Source organism: Solanum verrucosum, unplaced genomic scaffold (genome assembly GCF_900185275.1).
Source record: "Solanum verrucosum unplaced genomic scaffold, falcon-dt-bn FXZP01000184.1, whole genome shotgun sequence".
NCBI lineage: Eukaryota > Viridiplantae > Streptophyta > Magnoliopsida > Solanales > Solanaceae > Solanum > Solanum verrucosum.
Genome location: NW_026020302.1, coordinates 855,568 through 875,214, shown reverse-complemented (window position 1 = coordinate 875,214; position 19,647 = coordinate 855,568). Strand labels below are relative to the sequence as shown.

Here is a 19,647-nt window from a genome sequence, read left to right as displayed (position 1 = left end):
ATTAATACACACTATTAACAAGGTAGGAGGCGTTTACCTGATTCCACACTGGTTATAGCTGTTTTAACTTTTCTGAAAGTGAAATGCGTGTGGTAACTTTTATTTGTTGTTCCTTCCACATTTGGCACCGGCCACGTGTTATCTCATCCGCTATCATTAGCTACATAGTGGCTTACTGAGACCAAAGAGATTCTTTTATAGATTTTGTGATTCCATATTTGTTAAAATACTAGAAATAAAATTGCACAAAGAAGCCAATGTGGCAAGGGTGTGGATTGCAAGTGCCCACTGCCCATATTTAATGTTTTTATGAGTGTTGACCTGTGAAAACTCATATCTTAAGTAGCATCTCAATCACATCCTGCTAATTAATCATCTATGCATTACTAACAAGGAAATATTAGTTGTCTATACATTTGAAGTTTGTCTACATCTGTAACTTAAAAGGCTTGTCTGATTAACATGTAGCTCCCAGGTGAAAGTAGAAATTGTTTCTTTTAACAATTCTAGAGCATGTGTCATCTTAAACTGTTTCTGCCTGGAGTCATTGTTCGTGATGTTGCCTTCTTCTCTGCTCTAGACTTTCAAGTAACTAGATGCCCTTTATGTGTTGAAGAAATGAAGCTCCATCTTTTGTATTTTCATGTATACGGGTCAATATTTTGTTATCTTTCTAAGACCTCGTACTCAGAAGTCCATAGATCTTAACCCTTGAGACTTTACATGTTTCTTTAATGATTTAAATGTATTTTCCTTCCACTTACTTCGGATCAAATCTTCTGGTTCTGATTTTCAAAATTTTCAGGTAGCTTCAAGTGCACTGGGTTTTGGTCCCCAGTTAACTATGCAATTGGCTGAGCGTCTGTATACTCAAGGTTTTATCAGGTTTTCCTCTGTTCTTTGACTATAGTGTTCTTCTCTCACATATCCGCACTTTTGTCTTTAATATTTTCACTCAATTTTCTTGCTTGAGAAAGTTTTAAAAACTTGTCCTATTCTTTTTCTTCTGAATACTAGAAAATATACATATGAGATTACTTGCTCAGTAAACTTCGCTTATGTTGTATTAGTACTGAGTGATTGAGTTCCGTAATGCACCAATGTCAGTTTAAAGCTCAACATTGCACTAAAAGTATATAGTATCTTTGTTGCATCATAAGTGCACCTATGGAACTGATGAAAATAGCTATGTTCTCATCTTAGTAGAATTCTTATTGTTTTCCTTAATTTTAGATTTCTATCGCTACCTGTTGTTTCTTTAGCCTCGGTATCTTATTATCTTGTTTTTGTTTCTGCTTGTTGCTCCTACCTTTTTTTCCCACTGTTCATTCAGTTGAGGGTCTATTTGATACAACCTCTCTACCTTCTCAAAGGTAAGGCTAAGGTTAGAATGATGTTTGATTGGTAAGATAAAATTCATTAGAACTCACCAAGGGATGCAATCCTTAGAGAGAATTAAAAATTAACAATCAGACAGGATACACTGATTTTATACGATCAAAAGCTTTATCTATAAAAAAATTAACTTTCATTTTTATGAATTGTTTGAACAAGTATGATAAGCATGTTTGGATGAAAGGACACCTTATTTTGTTTTAGGCCATAGTGAAGGTAATGGATAGACTTCTTAAAAGAGAGCCAAGGATTTTGAGATTCCAAATTGGGGAGTGGCCATTTATGTTTAATTTTTACAACAAAATTGTTCAAATTCTTAATTGGAAATTCATAAATTTCAATTACCTTTCAGTGAATTCTTGTAGGACTTTGCATGTAGTTCATGTATGAGTTTGACATTATGAAAAATTGTACTTCCTGAAACTTCCAATGCATTTTACAGATTATCCCTTTTCTTTTTGGCTTATTTCTTCTTTTCCGTTCCTTCAGCTATCCACGTACAGAAAGCACAGCATATCCTTCTTCTTTTGACTTCAAAGGAACACTAGGGGCGTTGGTGCATAATCCTGTATTTGGTGCTTATGCGCAAAAGTTTTTAACTGAAAGTTATAATAAGCCACGGGCAGGAACTGATGCAGGCGATCATCCTCCGATAACTCCGATGCGTTCTGCTAGTGAGGATAGTTTGGGGAATGATGCATGGAAACTGTACCAGTACATATGCCAGCATTTTTTGGGAACTCTCTCTCCAGATTGCAAATATAGAAGGTTGAGCTTTATTTCTTGATTAACGTCTTAGTAACTCCTCTTGCTTTGAGCTTATTTACATATCTTTTAAACTAACCAACAACTTGGATAACTCTAATACTGATTTCTTCCTGGAACATGTCAAACAGCTCTTTTATGTATTCATATTATAGATCCAATTCAGATCCTGCTTTTAGTGTTTTCTCTTTTCTTGTAACTAGCATAGTACGTGCCAATTATAGAGGACTGTAACAAGTTCAGATCTTGGCACTATTAATCTACTTGTCTTTCAAGATTCTTAGTTTCTGGCTGAAAAGTTTAAGTCATGTAAATTGGGTATTTTCTCAGGATAAAAGTTGAATTTGAAAGTGGTGGAGAGCAATTTCAGTGCGTTGGGCAGCTTGCCACAGTCAAAGGATTCACCTCTATTATGCCATGGCTGGCTATTAGTGAGAAGAATCTTCCTGAGTTTGCTGTAGGAGAGAAAATCGAGATTTCTAAAGTTGAACTAGATGAGGTATCACATAATCTGTTCAATTGAACTTCTCATTTGTTGTTCAGCTCTGGAGTAAAGTGATAGTCTTTGCACTTCAGTAGTATTTATTGGTCCATTAATTAATTCTTTTGATTTAGTGTAGCAACTACGCCTCAATCTCAAGTTAGTTGGGGTCGGCTATATGAATCCTCAGTATCCATCATTTTACCTGACACTTTGTTCTTTCTTTTGCTATGAAATGACTTGAAACACGTGCAACTTACCGAGTACATGACCCTATATAGAAACATATGGAGGTCGAGGATTAGGGTAGAAAGTTAGTAGGTAGTCATGCAGTCTAGTTTCCTTTATCAGTGGTATCTGTACTTTTTTTCTCTTACTTTCTTATACTTCAATTTCATTATTGCCTGATGTCTCCTTTGCTTCGTTTATCGTATTATTTGTTGGTGCTACTAGTATTCAATATTCATTACTATTCGCAGAAGTCTTTTTACTTCGCTTAGTTTTTCTTTGAAACTTGTAGGGGAACACTTCGCCTCCGGATTATCTCAGCGAAAGTGAGCTGATCTCTTTGATGGAGAAACATGGTATTGGAACAGATGCGTCAATCTCTGTGCATATTAACAACATATGCGAACGCAATTATGTCCAGGTTTTGCTATATGCATTGATTTCCAATTCTAGCTGCTGTAGATTGTCCTCTCTATTGCTTTCTGTAATGGTTCTTTTGACGTGAACCAATCTTCTACTAGAAATTAGACTTCTGAGTTTGGCTGAGTCAAATTGCAGGTACAAGCCGGGCGGCGATTGGCTCCAACTCCCCTGGGTATCAGCTTGATAAGAGGGTATCAATGCATAGATTCTGATCTCTGTTTGCCTGACATACGAAGTTTCATTGAGCACCAGATCACTTTGGTAGCTAAAGGTCAAGCCGATCATTCAATGGTTGTGCAGCATGTACTAGAACAATTCAGAAGGAAGTTCAGTTATTTTGTTAAGCAGGTATAAGATATTAAGCTCTTACGTGATGGTTGATGGCGCTGTGCTACCTTCTTTCTTTCCAAACTAGAAACAAGCCGATGTTCACAAATAGACGACTGATGACGCTTTTTTTCTTAACTGAATCTGTAACATGCTGATGCTCACTGATAAAAACTTAATCATGAGCTTCCAAATACATCTCTTAAGAACTAGTCATGCAAACATCACCTTGCAGTTGTGGATCTGCCCTGCTGGTTTCCGTTACTGTTTTTCCTGAAAAGTTACTGGACATAAAATAATATCAGACTGATCCTTAGAAACGAGTGTTTTTGGTATAGAAACAACTACAACAACATACCCAGTGTAGTCCTGCAAAGTAGGATCTGGGGAGGGTAGAGTGTACGGAGACCTTACCCTACATCAGTTAGATCCTCGGCTCAAGGAAAAAGTCCAAAGCAGCCTGAAAAAGTAAAAACTTTATAGTCTAAACAAAAATTCAGGATAAATTACTGCTATTAACACTAGAACCTAGCTTAGAATTAAGGGTAAAAAAGTTCTGAAGCATGTTTTGCACTTTATCCCACTTTTCTCTCATTTTTGGCCCATAAATTCTTTAACTTGTATTATCTAATGCTAATTATTCACTGAATCTCGTGTCTGGCTTCATGTAGATTGATAACATGGACGCATTATTTGAAGCCCAATTTTCTCCACTCTCCGACTCTGGACGTCTCCTCAGTAAATGTGGCAAATGCTTGCGATATATGAAATACATATCTACTCAACCAGCTCGACTGTACTGTGGTACCTGTGAGGAAGTCTATTACGTACCTCAGAAGGGTACAGTCAAGGCAAGTGTTTTACTGTTATAAAGTTACTTTCGACCCTTATGAATTAGAACGGAGAGAACTACTATATATGCCCTTTTATGTTGCAGCTTGAGAAGTTGGTAGTTTCTCTTTCGATTAGCACCTTATTGTATGATCTCACCCAAATTCTCCGACTAAACGTTGAACTTCTTTTACTTTTTTTCAGCTATACAAGGAGCTTACTTGCCCCCTTGATAATTTCGAGCTGTTACTATGTAGCATGCCCGGTCCAGAAGGCAAGTCGTTCCCTCTCTGTCCTTATTGCTTCAACTGTCCCCCGTTTGAAGGCATTGATACATTTTTTGGCGCTCCTAAAACTGGTGATTCAACCAAGTTGGGAAAGGGAGTCGGAATGCCTTGCTTCCTCTGTCCTCACACCACATGTCCACATTCTGTGATCGCACAAGGCGTTTGTGCCTGCCCAGAATGCAGTGGTACACTTGTTCTTGATCCTGTCAGTGCTCCAAAATGGAGGCTCTACTGCAACATGTGCAATTGTCTTGTTTCCTTGCCCGAAGGAGCTCATCGGATTTCTACAACTCAAGATAAGTGTCCTGAATGTGATTCAACTATCATAGAAGTCGATTTCAACAAGAAAACAACGCCCTTAAAAGATGGAGCTACACTGCATAAGGGATGTATTCTTTGCGACGAGCTGCTGCATTCACTTGTGGAAATGAAACATGGAAGATCATTTTCTAGACATGGCAGGAGAGGACGAGGTAGAGGAAGAGGAAGAGGAAGAGGACGGGGCAGCACCAAACAACAAGACCCAAAAATGAGTTTCCGAGATTTCTAAAGTGTTGTTCGATCTTACTAGAAATGTGCGTTATGATTTAGATTTTCTCATAAAATTTGTTAATTGGAGATCATTTTGTTGAGCCGACACGTTACTTGTTTGGGACTGAGACGCAGTTGTTGTTGGAGGTCATTTTGTACAACTAGGAGCATACATATGCTGGTTTATTTAGAGAAAAGAAATAAAATATTGACAGTTGCACTTCTAAATCTATTTTAGTGAATATTCTATCAACAATGGAATATTAATACCCTAAAATTTCCATAAATCTATCTGATTATGATCTTATTTCAAGCTCTATATATTCTATAACAAACAATATATCATCAAGATTTATATCGGCATAAATATGAGTTCTCTATTCTTAACTAGATGTTTCAATTTCGAGCATATTAGTGGGTATGAAAGAAAACATGTGAGTGGGAGAGCGCTTCTCTTATTAATGGGTCTTATACTACACAATCCAAATTAATTGAGGCCTTAATGTAGATATCGATCATCGAGTGATTTTTATATAAAAAAAATAAATACAACAAACAAGTTGACTATTTTCTTTCTTTCTCAATTCCATTTTCTTTGGAAGGATATTGAGGTGGGGGGTGGGTAGATGGGGGACCTGTTATTGTGGTCCAATTTTGAGACAAGAAATTATGTTACGTTACATAGCATGGGAATCTTATTATTATGTCAACAATTGGAAAAAAGAAAAAAGCTATTGGGTGAAGAGAAATGATAATATTAAATACCTAAATACATAAAAAGAATAATAAAAAGGGATAGTAATATAAAATAGTATATAAAAATGTAACTCATAACTTAAAAATCCAATTTTAAAACCACAACACTTCCTTTCATTTCTTAAAGCAAGAAAAAAAAGACAAAAAGGAAAAAGAATCTAATCACGTCACCTCATACAAAGGTCCCTACTCTACCTTATGAATATACATTTCGTTGTTTATATCAAATTAATAAATGTATGTCACGTATTTATATATACACTTTTGACATTTACTGATGGTTAATTACTATGCATTCACACTTCGTTAAATAATTTACAAGATTTGATATAAACATCAAATACGAATACGTATTTATAAGTGTCACACTCCAAAAGCCCATTTGCTACTACATATAAGGCTACAAAATGCCTTTATGTCTTGTTGCTATACTCCTTAACTTATTCCATCCCAACATTATATCTCTCACTAGTTGTAGTTGGTGACCACAAGTTCTCATTTTCCCAAATAAGATTGAAATTTCAACAATTTCAAGAACATTAGACATGGGATTGTGTGAATCATGTTGTGTTATAGTCCTATGTTTTATGTTCTTACTTTTGAATCCTCAATTTTCATATTCCATGTCATGTACAACACAAAAGTTCACCAACAACAAATTGTATCAACATTGCAATGACTTGCTACATTTGAATTGTTACATTCATTGGACTTACAATACAAAGGTTTCTTCTTTAAATTTAGCCTTTGTAGCTACTCCTACTAAGTCTGATGGATGGATTTCTTGGGGAATCAATCCAATTGGGACAGGAATGGTTGGTACACAATCGTTGATCGCGTTTAAAAATCTCAACGATACTATAGTTGTGAAAACCTTCAAGTTGAACTCGTATAAATCTATCGTGCCAGGGGAACTTGAGTATCGCGTTTCGAATATGGAAGCAATGTATAGTAATGAGATGATGGTAATTTTTGCTAGTGTAGAATTACCTAAAGGAATGAGAGAGTTGAATCAAGTATGGCAAGTTGGAAATTTAGTGTTAAATGGGAAATTTCCAGGAATTCATGATTTTCAACTTGAGAATTTGAATTCCAAAGGAAAACTTGATTTGATGAAAGGAAAAAATGTTAATAATGGTCTTGAGGATTCTATGGTCAAGAATAGAAATGTAAGTTTTTCAATCAACACCCCTATTTTAGTCTTCTTTTTTAAAAAAAAATAATAATAATGATGTTCGGAACATATGCATGTTACTTCTCATCAGCAAGGTATCAAACAACTTTTTTCCTAAAAAATATTGTGACAGATGAGAAGAAATCACCTTATTAGTTTTGTCTTTATTGCTAGAATTTGAGCTATATGGTCTCCAGTGATTTTCATCCTACTTCATCGACCTATTTCATTTTCTTGTATAACGATGGTGTCCAGATCAATTTATGTGTTACATCACTTATTTCACTTATCGAATATTAAGTAACTTTGAAAAAATCATTTTATTCCTATTGGAATTTGAACTCTGATCTCTCGCGACAATTATCTCAGTTCAACAATCACTAATTCATTTGATGCAAAGAGAAATACCTATTTCATTTTTTAGTATTTTTTTTTTCTAATATTTGATTTTTGGTGAAACAGATTCATGGAATTTTGAATATTGTGAGTTGGGGAATTTTATTTCCAATTGGAATTATGATTGCAAGGTATCTAAGAACATTTGTGGATCCAATATGGTTTTATGTTCATGTGACTTGTCAAATATCATCTTATATTATTGGAGTTTCTGGTTGGGCAACTGGTCTAAAACTTGGAAGCCAATCCAAAGGAATTATGTACAATTCCCATAGAGATTTTGGTATTGCCTTGTTTTGTCTTGCAACTCTACAGGTATATTCCTAAATCCCAAAAAAAAATTCAGAGTTTAAGTTATATGCATCGTCAGTAAAGATTTTTTTTTTTACACCAGGTCACTCAAAAGATATATCTACAGGTAATTAAGACTACATAAAAAGTGAACAAATATATCATAATCTTAAAAATAAGTTGCTAAGGTGGTAAATACCATCTACCATTTTGGGTTTGAGTCACAAGGGAGCAAAAAAAAAAGGTTGGAGTTGCTATGTAGTTAAAGAAAGAAAGAGGCAAATCACTATGATATATACAACAGGTAAAGATGACCCGATAGTGTAAGAAAATTATAAATTAACGGTGTATATAGCCAACTATTACACTAACGCCAAGACAAGGTAATTATGCTCGTCAACGTCTAAATAAATGAGAAAAAATCATCTAGCTCTGTTGTCTTTATTGGATTCATATATAATCATGATCTTACATACTTTTCATTCACTTTATTGATTGTTAGGTCATATATCGTCATGTCCTTGATGTTTGTATTCTACAAAATTGATGCCAATTTTTTTTCCAAAATTATGAAAATGTAGGTATTTGCACTATTTCTGAGGCCAAAGAAGGAACACAAATACAGATTTTATTGGAATATGTATCATCATGGAATTGGATATGGTGTACTTGTTCTAGGCATCATTAATGTATTTAAAGGTCTTGAAATTTTGCAACCAGGAAGCAAATGGAAATTGGCTTATATTATTTTCCTTTCAATTATTGGAGGAATTGCTCTTATTTTAGAAGCAATTACTTGGACAATTGTTCTTAAAAAGAAGCCTGGAAAATCAAATATTAACAAACTTTATGATGGACAAAATGGAGGACAACAACCTCTCACTTGATTTTTTTTTTTTCCATATATATGTTTGTTTTTTCTATGGTTGGGTTGGGTACTATTTTATTTTATTTTATTTTTTTGGTTGGAACTGAATTTGTTTTAATATTTTCTTCTTGTGTAGAATCCATACTCTTATGAGAGTATTGTTGTTGTATTGGTTCATTTTAATATTTATATAGTAAGGAATATAAATATCGTTGCTTTTCAAACAACAAATTACTAATCCAAACAAATGTTACGATAGAAACTCACTAGGTGTTTGGTATTCATACATTGAAATCCGATTAAATCTTTATGGGAAAAACACTCCCAACAGACATTCGAGATCTCTAATTAAGGATAAATAAATCTGAAACAAATATTCCACCGCAACCATACCCCATGTTAATTGCCTAAACCTTTTAGCATTTTAGTTTAGTCTTCTATTCTTGATGTACAACTTTAACGTATGACAAAATGAATAAATTATGGACAATAATCATAACTTCATTTTTTTTATAAGTAAAGTAAGTGTTAGGTTAAAATAAAGTCTATTTAACCTAACAAGAAAGCTATGTGTACTCATGAGAATTATGGTTTTAATTACTTTTCACTTCCTTGATAGTAGGAGACAATGTTTACTTGTCAAGTTATTACTCTAAGAACCTTAATTAAATAGAAATTATTAGGTATAATTAAAGTAAAAGAAATAATTATTGTCCCTTGCATGCATAACAAGCAATGATTTCAGAAGCATTAGTAATAGTAATAGGCAAACAATGCATATTCAGTTATAGGCGGAGCCAAAAATTAAAATTTATAAATTCGAAATTCTAATTCTCTAAATACAAAAATTCAAACTAAAGTTACGTATTAAATTCAATTGAACATACAACTTAACTTAGACTTTGAAGAAGTGTAATTTTTGGATCAAAATTCCGAAACGAAAAAATATTTTATAGCCAAATAACAAAAAGGCCAATTTTATTTATTGACGAATTAACAATAGGTTATCATATGCTACAAAAGGAGTGTTACGCTAAAATAATTTTCATTTAGAAAAAGTGTAATGCAGAAAGATTTGGTCACGACAAAATATTTGTGGACCCATCCATTGTTATCAACATAAATATATACTACAAGATATCACAAGGTTAATAAGTGAAATTAATTAACTTAATTATTCGAATCATTTCAAATTAAAGTGGAATTAGTGACCACTTGTGAATGTTAAAAGTACTTTTCCTAACTATAGATATACTAGTCACGGGAAAATATTTGATTAAAACAAGTAATTACAAATTAAGCTATGAGTTTAATCAGCACAAACACTAAATGTTAGTTGTAACGGCTCAGATCTAACTATCAATGTATTGTTCGCTTTGATATAACTTTTTGTAATTTCACGATTATGTCCTTTTGGGCTTTAACTCAAAAGACACATTCATTTGATTTCTTGAATCCGTCTTATGGTCCTTAATTTCCCTCTTTGTGTTAGGCAAGTTGAAAAAACTAATAAAAATTTTCATCAATCAATTTGATTTATATACTTCATTCAAATTATCGTTAGTTTTAGATGAATTGAATTTGACGAATTCAAATAAACTAAATTAATAAATAAATAAATTATTAATCTCTCGTGACTATAGTTAAACTTGACACCTATCAACATACAACAAATTATAAATGGGACCCAATTTGCTTAATGATTTAATGGAACTCATAATTATGTGTAGGTAAAGGACCCAATAGCTTAATGATTAATCTTTTTTTTTTTCTCTTTGGTCTTTTGTTAGTAAAAGCATTAATTTGAAAAAGGATGGCTTTGGTTTTATAATTTATATTATGTTTTCTTGTGTGCATGAGTCATTTGCATTTTTGCCCCTCATCTGTGTTGGTTTTTAATTTTTATCTTTCGTAATAAATATTTTTTTTGTGAAATGTAAGTTTATATTTTGTATAATAATATCCCATAAGTTATATATAGGCATAGCTTCAGTTTTAAAAAAATGTCCCACAATATATAAGTTCGATTGCTAAATGATAAAAATTAAAGATCAAATCATTTAAAAGAAAAAGTACAATTTCATGTTGTAGCTTTATGAAGTCAAATATTGGTTGATAAAATGAACTTAACTGCACAATTCAGACACGTAAACAACTTTCAAATAAAATACTTGAGATGCATGTAGTCTGCTAGCATTAAATATGTGTCCCCATAAAAACTATTTCCTCGTACCTAATGTTTACATCGAATCAAACAATTTATCGTTTAAGAGTAGTAAAACTTAAAAGTGAGAATACATATGCTTAAACAGAGTTAAGAGAGATTTATACAATTCACTGTGTTAGTGAATTGAATAAATACTGAAAAATCTCTTAATCTTGAGCCAACAATAACAAAATGTATAACCAGTTAAAACATGGTTCATCTTGAGCAACAATTGCTCCAAGATCGTTTCGATCCTTCTCCGTCGTCTTTTACAAGGTTTACCCTGTTAATAGATAACTCCGCCTTGTAGGAATCCGAATTCAAGACCTTTCGGCTGACATTGCTATAGATTTCACGGATAACAATCTCGAAAGCCTTATTAACGTTTGTAGAATCTAACGCGGACGTCTCCATGAAGAACAATCCTTCTGCTTCTGCAAGCTTCGCGCCTTCTTCAATACTAACGTCTCTAATGTTGTCCAAATCACATTTGTTTCCTACCAGCATCTTCGCGACTGTTGTATCACAATGAGCTGCAGGGTTCATCAGATTCAAAAAGTTTAGTAATTCTGCTGCCTCAGACACATACATTATTATGTGAAATAGAAAAAACGAAAATTACGAGACAGAAAGTTTCAACCGAAGTAGAGAATGGAAAATTCACTTGTCAGTTAGTAATGACTACATTCCCTTATATATACAGTTCGTGACATATTCAATCGCGCATCAAATTAATCACAAATTAAAAGTAGAGGTGTAAGCATATGGACGATCATAGTTTCTAATTGTACCAGCTGAGTATGTCTGCCCGAACCGATAGCAAATTAACTTCTCTTTCTAAATGTCTCTTTATGGATTAGATTAAATTCATAATGAAACTTCAATCTCCCTAATATCTTCTTTTTACTTGCACAGCAGCACACTACAAATAAGTTGCTAGCACTTTCCCACTAGAATCAAAGAAACGGTTAATTTGGACAGTCTGAAGTACACGTTTCAACACATTTGAGAAAGACCGTCCATCTTTAGCTACGTGCATTCGGGCTCAATACTGATATCCATATCCCTTTTACTTCTTATTCTACCAAAAGGTCCCAAGAATTTCGCCACATGTTCAAGTGAAGATGCATATCTAAGACAATTAACTAGCAAAACCATCAGTTCAAATGTTCAATGCATAATCACCAAATATGCAAGCGATTAGACATTTTCCATCAGGCGAAATAAAGAACAGGCTATTTTTACCCCAAAATTCGAAAAAAATGAACATCTACATGTATCCAGGGAACAAAAATTGGAGAGTAACAGGCAAATAAAACATACACTACTAAAGCACCAAATGTTATGCCCATATTAGAAGAACTTATGGATCAACGATAGTTGTGACAGAATAATTTGCAGTGGAGTTCTTAAATTAGGTGAGCAACAATTCTAGCCTCATCTAACATGACACAAAATATGCTTGAAAACTAGATCCTAGTTGCTCGGAGATGAAGACCCTCATGAAATTCTAGGTATTTACCAAGTGAACATTGACTAATTACAAAACAAAAAACAATCTTTCACATGAAAATCCAATATTTAGAAAATTCATAATAAGTAGAATAGACACACATTTGCATTTTCACCCGTCTCATTTCCAAAAGGTACAATTGAATACCACATGCTCAATCGAAGTCAAATTTCTCTATAACGACGTCGTTTGGTCGGATATATTTTGGTTGCTATAGTGAGATGTTGTTATAGTCTTCTAGTTATAGAGAACATATAATATAACATACTATGAAATCAGATCTATAGAAAGCTTGGCCATTTTGGCAAAGTATTTTTACAGAGGTTGACTATTATAGAGAATTAGAGATGTCAATATCAATGATCAAAACTAGAAGCAAAATCATTTATCGTAATCTCTTAACAAAAATATTATGTATTTTCACCGATCTGTTACATTTCCAAGTCTCTTATTTCCCATGTATAGCAGCAATGTAAAACTTTAGAACGAAAAATGAAAGCAGCTTTTTTACCATGTGATACTGCTAAATTCTGTTATTAAAAAAATATGACACAAAAAAATTACTTATGTTTTCGCCCATTGATTCTTCTATATACACAAAAAATTCCTTGTTTAAGCCCACTGGTTCTTCTATATACACACAAATACAAAAAAATTCTTCCTGTTTTTGCCCACTGGTTCTTCTCTATACACAAAAAAAACAAAATATTCCTCCCATTTTCCAGATGACGCAGAAGAAAGACAGCGGTTCTCTCAGATGAGGTGTGATATAGGGGTGTGAGGAAGATGTCATGGGAAAAGTGCACGGCTGAGATCAGAGATCCAGTCAGAGGAGAAGCCACTAGCTTGGAACCTTTGATACACTAGAGAAAGCAGCAAGGGCTTACGATGCGGTGGCAAGGTTGTTTTGAGGCTAGAAGGCCATCCCTAATTTTCCTGAGGATGACCACCATAACACCAAAGATTTTCTCAGATTTGAGAGGATATGATTGGAATAACTATTATTATCAATGACATTCTTAAGATTAAGCTTCTTGAGAAACTCGTTGGTATTTTGGGGGTTATCCTCAGGAAATTAGTTGATGACCTTGTAGCCATGAAACAGCCTCACCTCCGCATCGTAAGCCTTAGCAGCTTTCTCAGGCATATCGAAAGTCTCAAGCCAGCGGATACACCTCTGGCTGGGATCTCTGATATCAGCCGTGTACTTTCACCATAACGTCTTCCTCACCCCCTATAACGCACCTCATCTCGAAAGGACCACCGCTTTTCTTCCACATCAGCTGCAACGGAATGAATTTTTTGTATTTTTGTGTGTATAGAAGAATCAGTGAGCAAAAACAGAAGAAGGAGGGTGGTTTATATTGCTGCCTCTCAAGGGGAATTTGTGTGGTCCACTTAATTACATGCAAATATAGTAGATTCTTTTAAATCCTGAAAATGACTTACATTCCAACTTCAATATTTATTAGATTAGATATACATATTACAGTAAGATTTTTTTTATTTATGTTACAGAATCTGAATAATAATGTAAATAGATAACATAAGATTTATTTATTTATGTTACAGAATCTGAACAATAATGTATATAGATAATATAAGATTTTTAATTTATGTAACAGAATCTGATAAATAGTAATGTATATAGATAATATAGCTGATTTTTAGGAATTTGAATATTTAGTTACCATAATCTTATTCTCTTCATGTATTTATATCATTATACTCTTTAAGTAATATACAAGTTATTCTTCATACCTTATGAATTGCATGGTATAAGAGCCAGGTCAATCCCCGCTTGGGCTCCTAATCCACAATCTAGTTCGGTCTGGGCGTGAATGGGTGTTAAGAGTGGATAAAGTCCGACATTGGTTGGGGAATGGATTGGCGGACAATTTATATGGACTTGGCAATCTTTACAATTTACTTGCCAAACATTAGAGTAATAAATTAAGTTCTTTTCTAAAAAAAATGTTTTCTTTACTATATCAAAGACACTCTTAGTTAGTTAGCGGCATATTCAACGTTTTACTTTGAGACGTGGGGAATGGTACATACACATTTGTACCTTCCATTACCTGACTGTTGTTATCTAACTGCATGCCCTATTGTCTTCTTCTACTATACAGTGGTATGTTACTAATGTTCTCCTCCCAGAGTTGAGATACAATTAATTTGACATGTCATCTATGCATCCATGTTAGCAATTGACAAATATACAACACTGCTGAAACAATTTTAACCCTTAATGATAGCAGTTCAGGTGAACCAATCTGAAATATAAGGTTTATTCCTATCTTTTTGTAACTTATGCGTTTTTCAATACATTTTGAAAAGAAAAATAAGATCTTGCAATCTAAAATTTGGTGAATTCAGGATCACCATTGATATCATATCAGTTTTACTTCTTCCATAAAGTTCAAAGAGCTTTGACACACGTGTGCAGATGAAATGCAGATCTAGTACATTGAACTACCAATGCTACAGAATGTATAGTTAGCATGAGTAGCTAAGCACTCGATAATTTCAGCCAGACGAAAAAAGAACATGTTCCATTGAATACAAAAATAATGAACAAGTAAGACATACTAGTAAAACGCCAGTTTCACCAGAACTTATGGATCCACAACAATTGTGGAACGATTTCTCATAGAGTTCATAAATTAGGTGAGCAACAATTCTAGCCCTCATCTAACAAAATGGACATGACACCAACATATGCTCGAAACCCAGATCCTAGCTGCGCAGAAATGAAGACCTTGCTAAAAGTATGATATTTTGAAAGACACCATAGCAAATGATATAATTAAACACAGCCTTTCTCATGGAATCCCTTTACTAAGAACATCCAAAAATAGCAGAATCAGACCTACATTTTACTATCACCCCAGTCTCATTTCCAGTCTAAAAGGTACACCTAAGTCCCCCATTTCCAAATAGATGCCAATATCAATCAAAACAACAAGCAATAAGCAAATCCATTTATCATAATCATTTGAAAAAAGAACTAAGTATGTTTTATTTTACCATGGGATACTTCTAAATTCTGTTATTTTATTATATCTTTTATCTAAGGACTCCGAGATGTATGTCAGTATCTTGTCATATAAAGAAAATTTCACACAGGCACATGCCCAACTTTCCCTTCATAAACACAAAGACAAAGATCACAACCAAAAAGAAAAATCAAATTTTAACAAAGTACAGCTGATTTACTTGGGTCTGAGACTTATCAGCTAAGAACAGACCAAAAGAACACACACCCAAGATACTCTTTTACAGGGAGAACATAGGTAGTTACTTCAATTCTATTTTACAGGACACTTTTTTCAATACAAAGATTGAAACTTTTCTATAATTAGAAGCTACCTAAATTTAATTAACAACATATTCTTTAAGTAACATGACAAAGACCACAAGATTATAAGAATCTTTTTTATGTATCAAAAAGTTGCTATCTTTCCTAGCATCCAAGGGTATGACCTAGTACTCAATGAACTAAATTGAGAATCATGAGGTCTCATGTTCAAATTCCAGCAAAAGAAAAAATACTACGCGATTTCTTTTCATTTGTTCAAGCCTCTGTGTATAGTGTGTATAGTACAGAGAACCCGGTACTTGAGTTAGTTAGAGGTAGCGAGTACCTAGAAGATTCAATGAGGTGCATAACAAGCCTAGTGCTCGATGAACTTGTACATACAACATACCCGGTGCAATCCCACAAGTGATGTCAGGAAGTGTTCAATGAACTAGATTGAGAAATAATAGGTGATTTCTTCTTATGCCTCGGCGGACAAAGTCACCCGATAACTATGCTATGTTGTTGGGAGATAGCAGATACCTAGAAGAGTTAATCGAGGTGCATAACAAGCTAGCGTTAACATCAAGGTTATAAAAAAAGTTTCTGTGATTTCTTCTCATGTCTAGGCGGACATAGTTACCCTATAGCTATGCTAGGTTGTCGGGAGATAGCAGATACCTAGAAAGAGTTAATCGAGGTGCATAACAAGCTAGCATGAACATCACCATTATAAGAAAAAAAAAGCTGCTATCTTTCCTAACACTTAACGATAAGACCTAGTGCTCAATGAACTAGTAGATAGAATACACACCATATCCGGTGTAATCCCACACATGAGGTCTGCAAGTGCTCAATGAACTAGATTGATAAGTAATAGGTGATTTCTTCTCATGCCTCAGCAGACAAAGTTACCCTATAGCTACACTATGCTGATGGAAGTAGCACATATCTAGTGAAATTAATCAAGAAGCACAAGCAAACTAACTCAAACACCACGGTTATAAAAAGAGTGAAGGGTCAAAAACACACCTAAAGTATCCCGATTGTTTGAGTTTCATACCTGAACTAAACACACCTCAACTATCCGTTATCCCCTTTTACTACCTAAACCATAGTGATGTTTGTGTTTTGATAAACAGTCAATGATAGTACAGCTAAAAAACTAGTAAAAAGTAAAAAAGTTTCAATCTTTCTTATAAAAATGAAAAGAGGGGGTGGGGTGTATGAGAAATAACTTACTATTGAGCTCATCAAGCCACCTAGTAACACTTTCAAAAGTACTCCTCCGACTTATATCATACACAAGGAGTGCACCAAAAGCACCACGATAATAAGCAGAAGTAACAGCTCTAAACCTTTCTTGTCCAGCAGTATCCCAAATCTGAGCTTTAACTTCTTTCCCATTAATTTCAAGAACTTGGGTCTGAAATTCAACTCCAATAGTAGCTTTAGAATGCAAATTAAACTCATCCCTTGCATATCTTGACAACAAATTTGATTTCCCAACTGCTGAATCCCCTATTATTACAATCTTGAAAAGATACTCTTCAACATCATCATCTGATGAATCCATTTCAGGTCAAACTTTGTTTTAGTAGATTTTTTTTTTTGTTTTTTTGGGGATGTTGGGAGAAAATGGAAGATGGGTTGTGGGAGAAAATTGAAAAAAGGAGAATGATAATGAGTGGACCTTGGGCTATGGCATGTGTTGTAGCAATAAATTTTATGACTTGCGCCAGGAAATGCGCCACTTTCTCCTCTTTTCTATGTTTTCCTTTTACATTGAAATGGGTTTCATTTCACCGACAAAATTATTATTCTTCCTTTGATTTTATATTCATACCTCAACAACAATATACCTTTGATTGTTTCGATAAATGTGATCAAAAGAGGATAGAGCGTATGTTAATTTATTTTTATGTAAGGAGGTGAATAGAAAAGATGTTGATAGACTTTCGATTCAAGAAAAACTAATCTAAAGAAAGCATGATAAACAAATTTAGGAGGGAAAAGAGTAACTATATAAAATAGTGTAACAGTTGAAGTTCATGAGATATAGTAATAAAAATCGAAGGACAAGATATTATAGAAAAAATACTATAATTGGTAGTAAAGAATGATAACCAAGACAACATTTTACTTCCTACAATCCTTCTATAGCTGGAGTCCTTCACAACCTTTTATTTAAGATTAGATTTTCGATAAGTTCTATAATTGTGTCATGCGCTAACTAATCATCATTTTGGATCCAAGGCTTCTTCACTCTACTTTTATTTCTCCTGAAATCCTTCATAGTCAATCTCTCATATTTTCACATTGAGTGTTAGTGGCATCTCATTTTGAAATGCCTGAACCATCATTATTTTACTTTCCGCTTCGTATCCTTCATTGATATGAATTCTATTGCCTCATATATCTTTATTTCTAATTTTAACTTTCTTTGTGTACCATGCACATTCATCTAATATCTTTATTTCTTCCACTTTCACATTCTAAACATGAAAGTTTTAAATTGTTATTTATTTATTTAAAAAATAAAGTTTTTCTTCAAGATTGTGCCATAAATAAGGCATATGAATTTATGGGAGGTTTATCAGGATATAGAGTTTTAAGAAATGAAATTATTTAAACTTTCCACACAATCAGGGCACACGATTATCAATAATTTTCATTGTTTTGTTGGTGTGATAATAATAATAATTTCAAAATATAACGTGAGAATATATTTTTTATAATTTTTCGTGTAAACTAATAAGGTAAATCTTGAACGCTAGTAAATAAAATAATTATAGAAAATATAACAACATAATTGTGTTGCTACGTTTATACCGAAGTATATAAACAATCAACTACTCCCTTGGTTCAATTTGTGTGTCATGCGAGTTCTTTCTTAAAAAAAACGTCATACTTCAATATATAGAGCCAATTAATTTATATTTTCTTATGGTTAATAATGACCATATAGATATATGGTTATTTTAGTCTTTTCTCAATTTTTGTGTTCAGTTAAAATTTTATCACATCATTTGAGATGAAGAAAACAATACAACATAAAAATAAAATAGCCTTACAAAATACACTCGATTTTATACAAAAGACAAGATTGTATTTGTGCCTTACTTTCTAATTCTTAAAGAACTACCGCATGAATGTCGTAAAGGTGAAAAAAAAAAGAAGTAATTTTTCAAGCAGTTTCAGTTTGTAAGAACAAAATTCTTAATAAGAAAAAGTGAAGGTCGAAAATTAAGCTAGATAATTAATTAGTCGTATGTTACCATATTTTCTGTGAGCGAGAGATAGCCTTATCTATCTTTCTCCTTGTATTATTTAGTAATCGCATTATTCCTTTTTTCATGTATACCATTACATATTATTCACTTACTTTATAGGTCAAACATATATGCAGACCCTTAAACTTGTCCTTAAATTTCATTTTGACACTCTAACTCAACTTTGTTCCATTTTAACTCTTCAACTCCAATTTTTATATTCCATTTTGGCACTTCTAAGTGATGTGGCAGAGTGTGTGCATCACACTTTCTCTAAGAGAATGAAAGACAAAAAAAAAAAAACTGAAAAAATTATATAAAAGATTGCCCTTCAACTCTATTTCTTTTATGTACCATTTAACACAAAATACTAATTTTATGATTTCTTTATTTCTATATATGTTATTCACTGCAATTTTGCATTTTAAAAATCGGCGTCATCCGTTAGTTATTGTAAAAAAATAAAATTGACGGATGATCATTGATTTTTTATAAAAGAAAGTAACAATTTCTTTTTAAGAGTTTCCCTATATTTTTGCGTGAAAAATAACAGACGAAAGTGCACCAATTTTCTTTCTTAAGAAAATCAACGACAACCCAAC

At 33.3% G+C, this 19,647-nt stretch overlaps 3 protein-coding genes across 7 annotated transcripts in view; 2 read left to right on the top strand and 1 right to left on the bottom strand.

Moving 5' to 3' along the window:
* LOC125834840 (DNA topoisomerase 3-beta) overlaps positions 1-5,302 on the top strand; it is a 53,195-nt gene extending 47,893 nt beyond the window's left edge. For all 5 annotated transcript variants that reach the window (XM_049513992.1, XM_049513994.1, XM_049513995.1 and 2 more), the window contains 7 exons: positions 806-885; positions 1,885-2,163; positions 2,491-2,659; positions 3,162-3,290; positions 3,428-3,640; positions 4,291-4,470; positions 4,655-5,302. In XM_049513992.1, the coding sequence (XP_049369949.1) occupies positions 806-885; positions 1,885-2,163; positions 2,491-2,659; positions 3,162-3,290; positions 3,428-3,640; positions 4,291-4,470; positions 4,655-5,287 (1,683 nt within the window). In that variant the 3' untranslated portion in view covers positions 5,288-5,302. The remainder of the gene's footprint in view (positions 1-805; positions 886-1,884; positions 2,164-2,490; positions 2,660-3,161; positions 3,291-3,427; positions 3,641-4,290; positions 4,471-4,654) is intronic.
* Positions 5,303-6,522: 1,220 nt separating this feature from the next.
* Positions 6,523-8,772, top strand: LOC125834850 (cytochrome b561 and DOMON domain-containing protein At3g25290-like). The gene is made up of 3 exons (XM_049514005.1): positions 6,523-7,193; positions 7,661-7,909; positions 8,467-8,772. Exons 1-3 carry the CDS (start codon positions 6,570-6,572, stop codon positions 8,770-8,772), a joined length of 1,179 nt encoding a protein of 392 aa, XP_049369962.1. The 5' UTR covers positions 6,523-6,569.
* A 2,174-nt stretch (positions 8,773-10,946) lies between these two features.
* On the bottom strand, positions 10,947-17,476 carry LOC125834927 (ras-related protein RABA5b-like). The gene is made up of 2 exons (XM_049514075.1): positions 17,016-17,476; positions 10,947-11,492 (listed from the first exon to the last, which is right to left on the bottom strand). Exons 1-2 carry the CDS (start codon positions 17,347-17,349, stop codon positions 11,176-11,178), a joined length of 651 nt encoding a protein of 216 aa, XP_049370032.1. The 5' UTR covers positions 17,350-17,476; the 3' UTR covers positions 10,947-11,175.
* Positions 17,477-19,647: the final 2,171 nt, after the last annotated feature.

What these genes read in the sequence shown, in the direction of transcription:
- LOC125834850 (XM_049514005.1), top strand. Translation starts at nt 6,570, where the DNA reads ATGGGATTGTGTGAATCATGTTGTGTTATAGTCCTATGTTTTATGTTC. An exon ending in CTATGGTCAAGAATAGAAAT is followed by an intron (nt 7,194 to 7,660) that starts GTAAGTTTTTCA and finishes TTGGTGAAACAG; the next exon opens with ATTCATGGAATTTTGAATAT. An exon ending in TTTGTCTTGCAACTCTACAG is followed by an intron (nt 7,910 to 8,466) that starts GTATATTCCTAA and finishes ATGAAAATGTAG; the next exon opens with GTATTTGCACTATTTCTGAG.
- LOC125834927 (XM_049514075.1), bottom strand. Translation starts at nt 17,349, where the DNA reads ATGGATTCATCAGATGATGATGTTGAAGAGTATCTTTTCAAGATTGTA. An exon ending in GTGGCTTGATGAGCTCAATA is followed by an intron (nt 11,493 to 17,015) that starts GTAAGTTATTTC and finishes TGAACCCTGCAG; the next exon opens with CTCATTGTGATACAACAGTC.